The sequence below is a fragment of the Pavona decussata genome, unplaced genomic scaffold (assembly GCF_977016875.1).
Source record: "Pavona decussata unplaced genomic scaffold, jaPavDecu1.1 SCAFFOLD_92, whole genome shotgun sequence".
In the NCBI taxonomy this organism is placed as follows: Eukaryota; Metazoa; Cnidaria; class Anthozoa; order Scleractinia; family Agariciidae; genus Pavona; species Pavona decussata.
In genome coordinates, this window is record NW_028145509.1 from 3,785,232 (window position 1) to 3,795,257 (window position 10,026).

The window sequence follows — 10,026 nt, forward strand, 5'->3', positions numbered from 1 at the left end:
TCAGGAGAATTAACATTCATATCATGAGAGTGAAAGGGTTAATTCTCAATTTGATGGAGATGCTGCATTCGTTCACTGCTATCTTATTCTGGAATAAGGAAAATTAATCCCATCTTTAGTTTGGACATTTTATCCACAAATGTAATCATATTTTTTACACATTGCAGTCCTCAAAAAATGATAGTACCGGTAAATTATATACACCAAGGAAAGAACAAGAAGCAATTAGTCAACACTTGTTGAATGTTCATCTTTGTTTGAGAAAATATTGCAAAATTTTTAAGCACAAACTCGTGTTCACTACGAGTCTACTCACTTCCGTAACTAATTCTATCAGTAAAAATTCTTGATTCCAACTGGTTCTCTGCATGCCTACATGCCACATAATACATTAAAACTCCTTCTTTGCACCATGAGTCTTAAGGGAATATTAAACAACAGAATTAATACATGAATGACAAATTTATTTTCTTTTATTCCACAAAGCCTCAAAGCCAAGTTAGAATTTTGATATATCAAAAACTGCTTGGTTCATGCGTAATCACAAAGCTGCCCTTGGTTTATGACTAGTTGTGTGATCTGACACCCATGTCGGTTGCATATCTATCAGGCTCACTACTATAAGTTCTTCGCTGTTTCTTTTTTGTTGGTGAAAAAGATGGAATGTATGTGTATCACTTTTTTTTTCGTGAAAATGTTCACACAGACTTTCAAATCTCAACTTTGTATCTGACAGAATTATTCATCATTTGATAACTTGACTCCACGTCTTGCAATTCACAGTGGTAATTTGACAAAGTTGAGTTCAATTAATTTTGATCTGTATTCATATCAGTGGTAAACAGAAACTGATGACCACATCATGACAGTCTGATTTGTTTAATCACAAATACTATTATATACAGCTATTTCAATTAATGTTGTTGGATTAAAATCAAGCTAAAAGACAAGACCGCAATGTTTTGTGGGATTATTTTTTATGAATAATTTCATCAAAATCATCCCTGCACGTGCAGGTCATTGTACTGCTAATTACAACCTATTGTTTTCTCCAGGCATGACTGATTTTGATGAATTTATTCATAAAAATCCCACGTAAACTTTCGGTCTTGTCTTTTAGCTTCATGCTTTGAACCGACAACGTTAATTGAAATAGCTGTATATAGAGTAGAAAGTCCTATTATAAAAAGAAATCATATTTTACAACAAAATTTGAGAAAATACAGTAACAGGTTAAGCTTTGGGAACAATGAAGAAAAGAAAAAGAACCGTACACGTATCTTGTGCAACTAATGTATCACAGTGAACACAATGATCTGTGTACTGCTCAATTGCTAGGTAACGATGTGTACAATGTCCTACTGATGCTCAAGTCATAGCTGCTGATAGCCAACTGGATTTGAAAATACTGTTGTACATGTTTATAATCAATGGAGTAATAATGATTATTATGCCCATAGTTCAAATTTTAAAATCACCTTCTCAAACTCATTAATAATTCATGAAGAAAAAACAAAGCAAATCACTACCATGAAGGAGGTTTGGAAATGTGATCTTAATTATCATAAAAATTTGGGAACTTTTGCTTCAAATTTCTCCAAGAATTATCAATAGTTTGAGAAGCTATATCAAACACTCGAAAGAGTGTTTCCTCCTATTTCCAAACACCTCGAAGTTGGTTAAAAAAACTTGGCTGTGCCTCGTTTTTCCAACCTACTTCAATTCTCGGTGTTTGGAAATCGGAGGAAACACTCTTCGTGTTTGATCTTTTACATCCACATCACCTCCTGAAATACAGTGCATGAATCAATCCAGCAATATTTAGGAATGTCGAATTTTGTCAACAGAGTCAATAAGGTAATTTGGCTACCGTAAAGAGATTTGAGTGCACTCTGTTGATAAAACCGAACATTAAATTATATTTGTTTCTACTCCCCTCCGAAGCAGCACCACAGTTTCTTAAGAAACTAATCCTGCTATCCAGTAACATTTACCACAACTAACTAGATTCAAATACTGTAGCTTTCAAATTGTCTTTTGAAGGGTTTGGAATATCAGAAAAACCCACCAACTGGTCCATGTGTTCAGTATTCTATACGGCTAGAAGAATTACTGTAAATTACTTTTACTCTTTTAATTTTGCTGTGAAAGGTCTTCAAAACTGTACCCAGCTGGAATCTGAGCTCCTGTAGATGACAAGAAAATAAAACAAGTTACATGGAATCAAAAATTTTAGTTCTTTGAGAAAGATTTAACTGTAAATATAACTGCTGACAGCAAACAATGTTTCAACTGGTCAACAATCACATTCAAGTTCAGTGTTAAGAAAAAGAAAAAAAAAAGCATTGCACTCAGGTTTTGTTTCAGGCCAGTGTGAAAATCAGTTTGTTTTGCATTCATTAATCAAAGATAGAGTTGACTATTTTGCACACTTATGTAATGCATACAATCGGAAAAAAAGAGATAATTCCTGTCATATATAATAATTCATAATTATTCATCATTAGTTGGGTGGCTGGGTAATATTTCTATATGGGGTCATTATTAAGGTCAGAGCACTTTGTTAACGTACCCTGATGCAGCCGTAAAATCTCCCCAATCTGCTGTTGGTGTTGTTTTCTGTTGTTGACTTTGTTGTGGAGTTAGTGAAGCAGAACCAAAATTATCCATACTGGGGAAGGCAGCTTGCGGTTGAGACTGGACAGCTCTTCTTCCTGATGCAGGAGATGCCCCTGCACCAGGGGGTGGGGCTAGCTTAGGAGCCAAACCCCCTGGTGGTGGGGGGAATGCACCAAGTCCACCGCCTGCTGCTGAAAAAAGCCCGGCATTTCAGTGAGGGTTATTGGGGTTAATTAAAACCTGGGACATTGCCAGCTATCTTGAAATATTTTGTAGAAAAAGACAACAGAACAGAGCTGGAGTAGTAGCCTGGCAGAAAGAGTTGAGTCCAAAGGAGTCTTGGGAAATTAGTGTGAACTAAGCGGCAAATCATCATCTGTAGGCAGCATTTGAATGGTAGCCTGTTATTTTAATATTCAACTTTTAAGCAATGACATGTGATGCAATCACTCCTCTGCAGCTATTTTCCTTGCAAATACAGTCAACTCTCTCACAAGCGACCACCCTTGGGGCACGACAAAGGGGTTGCTTATGGGAGGTGCTCACTTACGGGAAAGATCAACAAAATATATAAGCCTAATACTGGATTGATTAATTAATTACATAAAAATATTACCTAAGCAGCTGAAATTAGGAAAATAGAAACTCATTTTTTTGATTTTTTCGTGTCTATTCATTCTTCTGTGGAAACTTTGTATAATATTTTGGAACAGATCACTGTAACAATTCCCCGTTTACCTACAGAACTAATTATAGCCATCTTCTCTGCCTGTAAACTGTTATTATCTGTCAGCAGTCTGGGGTAGCGCCATTAAAAATTGAACTTTTGTTACTTCTGAGTAATGATTTACTAACGATCATACGTGATTATGTTGGGTGGTCGCTTAACAGAAACAGAAAACAAAACAATATGTCAATTTTCTGACCTAAAAAGTGGTCGCAAAAAGAAATTTGAGTGGTGGTTGCTTACGAGAGAGCTCTTGAAACAGTATTTAACTGAGAAACAAAACAGTTGTTTATGAAGTGGTCGCTTACGGGAGGTGGTCGCTTATGAGAAGTGGTCGCTATGAGAGAGTTGACTGTATGGTACCCTCACTCTATGGGAACTTCCCATTCTGTAGTAGGAGCTAGAATAAAAACAAATGAATCTGCAAAGTCTAAAATATTGCCCCTGGGTTAGGGGTATATCATGGCAAATGAAACATACCAGGTTTGGGTCGACTTGTTGCACCTGAGCCCGGTGCACGATTCTGAAAGATAAAAGCAATTCTTATGAAAATTTTACTTAATTATCACAATAAATATAGAAATACGGGACTTGCAAAACCTCCCGAAGCTGGGGCTGGATGGAAAGCCCTCTTTACTCGTATTGCAGCATCAAATGAGGAGATTAAAAGGTTATTGAACATAGCAACTATTTTGATGAGTATGGTCTTTTCGTAGTTCCACAGGCTAGTTTGCGGTTGAAATCTATTCCTGACACGACGAAATGTACAACGGGCGTGCAGCGCTGTCATGTTCGATGAATTTATTTCCCACGGAAAATTATTTTACAGCATCCAAAAACGTGTAATTTCTTCATTGCAACCTTTCCTAAAAACGTTTTCTGGAAGAAAGGGGAAAGATTCTGCAGAGATATTTCTATCCAGTGAACATTGATGAACATTGCAGTTGAAATATGATACGGCAATGAAAGCAAACTTTCACGATGTATGCAAATTTTGTTCCAGCAAACTGCTGACGCCAGTGTGTCTCCCAACCTATTGCTGCCTAGCAACCTTCTCTTTGTCTGACGTATTCATACTTTATTGTTCACTGTTGCTAGGCAACATTGCGGACATCTTCAACGATATATATATATAAATATATTTTTCGCTCAAATTCGTGCGGCTTAGCTCCACTCGGCCCGACAAATTTATTAACCTCGTTTCGTGAGGAATCAAGTGACGGTGCAAGTGAAATGAATGTTTGGTTTTATCAACAGAGTAAACAAGGTAATTTGGCCACCATAACGAGATTCAAGTGCTGATGTTCCGAGCATAAGCCCCTTCATCACAGCGAATCCTGTGTCCTGTGACTGTATACCGTAAAAACTTGAGTATAAGCCGCACACCCAATTTTGGCACTTGATTTTAAGAAAAAATAAGAACTTAAAAAATAGCCAATGAAGTTTGATGCCTCGTACATGTACTTTGTGGTAAACATTAAGCTTAATGAACTTACTTAGCAAATTCAAATGCTTTTTGCCGTTAAGTCTTACCCTTCATACCTTTCCTGGACGCAAAATTTCGATATCCTAGAATAAAGAAGCCCTTTTAATAAGATTTCATCCGCATTTTAAAAGGCAGTTATCGAGAACTTCGACCTTTGTTTTGGTATGAAGATGGATCATGCCATGAAACGAACAACAGCTTAGTAACCAGGAATTTGGGTAAAAAGAGAGGACTAGGCACCACTACAGTATTTTCTCGCTCAAGGTCAGAGAGATCAGCGTTGATGTGATTGTCCGCCGTCAGCATTGCAAACAGCTTTGCGGTGGAATGGAAATTCCATATAAATGGTTGGACTATTGACTGTTCGTTTGGTTTGAGAGACATTCTTCATCATCATATTTAGAACATAAGACAGTACTCACCCCTATGTTAATATGAATTGTTTGTCCTTCTTTGAAGCTCAAGTCTAACTTTGGAGTAAGATCAGGTTGAACAGCTTCTGCTTCAAGTTTTTCGCTCTGTTTTATCCACCTAGAAAAGATAAAAATTAATAGTAATATTTACTGTTCATAGGGGTGTAGCTTGACCATTTCGTAGTCTACACACAGAGGGGAAAAATTTGAGCGCCAAAGGTGCGCATCGCACCATTAGGGGGGTCTGAGGGCATGACCCCATCCCCCTTCCCAACTAGAAAATTTTGAAAACAAGATGCTTGGAAATGCTATTTTCGGCCTTTTCCATAATGTGTTTTGGAGCTTAAAAGCTCCATTAAGGGTATCAACATACTTGAAATGATCTTGCATTGCTACATTGAAATCAAAGCTGTCCCCTCGGTCTTGAAAACCCATTCCAATGAAGGCATGTTGACCTGTAAGAAATAAAGGAAACCAAATTAAGGGGGGTGCCATTACAATTTTAGCCACATGTTGTATTGATACTCACAGCCATAACAATCTTGTTGCTTTCTCAGTAAAATGCACATACCACTTTCAAGATCACTCGCAACACCAAGGTTCTTTCAGGGTATTCAGCCATATTTCTGAGTTACAGCCTTCCATGATAGTCCTGACATTAGCACTAATGCTGACTTGTCAATTAAGTTGGAATGACTAGTTTTTGGCTGGGGTTTAACATAGACCACTTTATCTTTATAATGAATTGTGTGCAGCACAATTAAATTTTTGTTTGGACACTTTAGACATAAAATCTGGCAAAAGGGGGAATATCACATGCAGTCAGATGCGACACACTGTAATCATTTTTAAAATGTTTAAACATCACTTCTGGACATTAGTTGGATGTACAATTTTTAAAATCTTTGTGAAATTAAAAGGCATCATTGAGAGTTACACATACCATTGTCATTTACAATCTTAAGGACAAAGTATCTGCTACTGTCTAAAACAGCTTCCACTGCTATGCCAGGGTAGTCATCAACGGGACACTTGGCGAAGAGCTCACCTGATATTTAACAATATCATATTAAAGTAAAGTAAGTAAGTAAAGTAAATTTATTTTTACATGGTTAGATTTAAAGCTGGAAGCTTGTAGGGCTGTGTAATCAAACAAATGTTTTAAACAGAACAGAAACTCTTTTAAAAATCCCAACTGGTAGGGAGGCTTACCAGTTGGCTATTTACAAAGCGTGGCTAACCCCCAAAACAAATCCAAGCTATTGTTCAGAGAGGGGACTCAAACCTGGCGCCCACAGATTACGAGTCTGTGCCTCTAACCACTCCACCACATCACCTCCCCTAACAGTGACTCAAGCCCTTTAGAATCCCTCCCCCCTCCTCTCCCCATACCAGGAGGTGGAGTACTTGCATTCAAAAGTATTTGGAAGATGTGAGCGAAGCCACAATTTGACACCCATTCGGTCATTCACGGTGAATCTGCCGCTGGATGATATCACTTTCTACTACTTGCAGATCATCCCCCCTTAATACATGTACCTCTGAGGCTGGCGTCCTCAAAAAGGTACTCTACCAGCACTGCCCCTCTACCAAGTTCACTCACAGCCCCACTCTCAAACAGTTGCCTGTGCTTTACATTCTAATGCACCAGCTTTGTAACCATAAAGACATCTATTTAAGGTGGCCGAATACAGTTTTTTAGTGTACAGGTGTGAGAAGACGTTATTTGGAAACTATGTACTTCTGGGCGCCCAAAATTGGTATGGTGTAAGACTAACTAAGAAAGAATGGAATTTCGTACGTCTTGACGAGCTAAGTACCGTTTCCATGGCAACGCAGCAAACTATTAAACATCCATATATTGTAGGTTTCCTTTATTTTTAGAAAATGTACTCATTAGATTTTTTTCATTTTTTGTATCCAGATAAACTCACAAAACAATGACACAGTTGCACTATTTTCATGTAATTTTAACAGACAGATCTCCTGTAAATATTGATTTTGCATTTTAATGTTTTGTGAAGATACCCTCTGTTAGATTTAGGTTTCTCTTTGTAGGCGAGTTACGCTTTTAGGGAACTATTTTCATGCCAAATTTTACGAAATTCTAATGAGCGGTTCCTTAGAAAACAGTGTTCATTTCCACGAAAACAACCAGTCGCAATTTTTTGGTCAAATGCGCATGCGTGGCTTTAATTGGGTTTCATGGCAAAGTTGAAAAGCATGCAAAAGGTCTTGGTGAATGACTTTTTTGCTCGGAAAGAAAAGAAAAAGAGTCTAGAAACGAGAAACTTAGTCATTTAGGATCAAAACTTACCTTTATCATCCATTTCATGTGAAATTGAGGGATCACTCTATCGACCGCCGTATTTACATACCACAACCCTAGCGCGCGCTTAATAGCATCACTAAAAGAATCTGTAAAGCGCGCACAAACTGTGTTCGGCCACCTTAAATGCCCATGGGTACCCCAGGATGGGTACTAACCTTCCCCCTTCCAAAAAAACAAAACAAAACAAAAACAAACAAACATGCTTTTTTCACCAAAAAACAAAAACAAAAACAAACAAACATGCTTTATGCCATGTAAAAATGTCTAAACCTACAATGTATCATTCAGTCTCGATCTTAACTAATACAATGTTTTTGGGGGAAAATTTTTAAACCCCTTCCCTAAAAAAGCACCAAAATCATGAATCTTCACCCCCCCCCCCCCCCCCAATAAAAAAAAAAATAAAGTAAAATAAAATAAAATAATAATAATACTAATAATAATAATAATAATAATAATAATAATAATAATAATAATACTAATAATAATAATAATAATAACATAATAAAATGATAATAAATAAATAAAAATAAGAAAAATTAACAAAAATAAACAGAAACCTAAATGCATCTTACTGCCTCTTTTTTAACCCAGGATTCCCCTGAGAGTAAAGCATCAGCCCTGATGCACTTGTAGAAAGACTTGTAGTTTAAGTGTTATTAGGATGAGCCAACTGAATCCCAAGGGTATTCTAATGTACTCACCAGTATTCTTATCTTCAATCTTAATGTAACATTCCTTCCCTTTAGCGCACACCCTTACTCTACCAGTCCAATTAGGCTGGTCAAGCTTCCAATCAGCAGCTCTATTAAAAATAAGAACCAAAAACAAAATAGCACAGCCCTCTGAATAACATATATACACCTGCGTGAAGATAGACAATGTGGAGTAAGTTCTTGTCTAAGGAAACAACATGGCAATGTACTTTGGCCAACCTAATTGAGAATCAATGATCCTCTGATGTTCCGACTGAAAGTCTGCTTGATCAAAATGTCTGAAAAACTAATCATTGCACCACTGGCCTCCAATGGATTGATCAATAAGATCTGGATTATTTTTTCAAACATAAGAAGACATCACTTGAAATGGCAAACATGTGCATATTTTCTATTCTGCAGTCTAGATGAAAAACAAGCTGCCCTGAATCTGGCCCACTTGTGAAGCCAATCCAATTGCATGACTCAATTTACCTGGCTGGACTTTTTAGAGGAGAAAAAAAATAATGAAAACTAACAAAAACCTTGAGCTTGCAAAGTAACTGTAAGATATAGGTGTACTATTAAGTCTTAAAGATGGTGCCTTCTTTTGTTACTATGCATATGTTCTTTGCATCTCTGCATGGTCCGAGGAACTCAAGTTTCTTAACAGCGGTGCTTGTTAAACAGAGATATTTTTGCGCCGTTTATAACTATGCGCGAAAAGCAGATCTTGGGATCCGAAAAGAAAATTAGGGCTTACCACGCAATTTGGAGCGACAATTACACTTCAATTTGGGAAAAAATGCCATATATTGTTTTGTATTTTGGCACGTTTTAAAATTATTGTTTCTAAACTATCTATAAAAAATATGTGTGGTTTTCCCAATTTTCTTTTGGATTCCAATAGCCCTTGCTAAGATCTGCTTTTCCCGCATAGTCATAAACTGCGCAAAATACTTTTGTATTAGTAGGCACCCGGCCGTCCTTAAGTATTATTAAAATTTACCATGATCAAGCAAAATTTAAATTAGCTAAAATTATAGGTTATCCTTAAGCTGATTTAAAATTGCCAAGATCAATGTTTAATTCATTCGAAAACTAATCCAACACTACAAGTTGTAACCAATTTGCCACCAAGTCTATTATGCAAATTTATCTGCGATTTTAAAACATCATTCCCACTATCATCTGAAATGCGATATTCCGTGATGAGGGAAATTCATGTTTTTGTTTATTTTTTTCGCTAAAATTAAATCTGTCTTGTGTTTAAACTAAATAAAACACCAAAACACTCCTCTTTTCTTTAGCATTAAGGCTACTCCTGTATATTGTCTACTTGTTCTTCGGATTCAAAATGGCAAGCAGGAACTAAACTCTTTCAGTGACAGCCGTAATCGAATCTTTACAAACAGGCTTCCAAACTAGCAATTATTTACAGGTTGATTAGGACCTGGTTATTGCTGCGATTTAGGGGTAATAACATACTCATTGCACAAAGCAAATTACCTGTATCCTCGATTGCTCGTTCTTGGGGGTATTTGGTAAATAAAACATTCATTTTTGACGCACAAAACGCTCTCATAATCGTCCATGTTGAATGAAGGAACTATCCACCCAGACCCCTCTCCGTCTGACCTTACGAAAGAAGGACTGGGCGATTCAAAATGGCGGCTGCGTTAACTTTCTCTTCTCATTGCAAAACTTCTCGTTTACTTCGATTTTCAGCGATATGTCTGAGGTAGCTGGTTTTT

General features: G+C 37.0%; 1 protein-coding gene across 2 annotated transcripts; it reads right to left on the bottom strand.

The window, feature by feature from the left end:
- Positions 1-488: 488 nt before the first annotated feature.
- LOC146473938 (adaptin ear-binding coat-associated protein 2-like) lies at positions 489-10,005 on the bottom strand. Of its 2 annotated transcripts, none has more exons than XM_085117982.1 (8): positions 9,782-10,005; positions 8,282-8,382; positions 6,189-6,293; positions 5,619-5,700; positions 5,255-5,363; positions 3,827-3,869; positions 2,573-2,807; positions 489-2,186 (listed from the first exon to the last, which is right to left on the bottom strand). In XM_085117982.1, exons 1-8 carry the CDS (start codon positions 9,865-9,867, stop codon positions 2,156-2,158), a joined length of 792 nt encoding a protein of 263 aa, XP_084974108.1. In that variant the 5' UTR covers positions 9,868-10,005; the 3' UTR covers positions 489-2,155. The 2 variants fall into 2 exon arrangements, with proteins under 2 accessions (XP_084974108.1, XP_084974107.1); XM_085117981.1 differs by having other exon boundaries at positions 1,251-2,186; positions 2,573-2,810.
- Positions 10,006-10,026: the final 21 nt, after the last annotated feature.

Excerpts from the sequence above, each read along its gene's own strand:
- LOC146473938 (XM_085117981.1), bottom strand. The coding sequence starts at position 9,867 with ATGGACGATTATGAGAGCGTTTTGTGCGTCAAAAATGAATGTTTTATT. Across the intron at positions 5,701-6,188 it reads TAAGATTGTAAATGACAATG|GTCAACATGCCTTCATTGGA; the intron begins GTATGTGTAACT and ends TATTTCTTACAG. Across the intron at positions 5,364-5,618 it reads GCAATGCAAGATCATTTCAA|GTGGATAAAACAGAGCGAAA; the intron begins GTATGTTGATAC and ends TATCTTTTCTAG.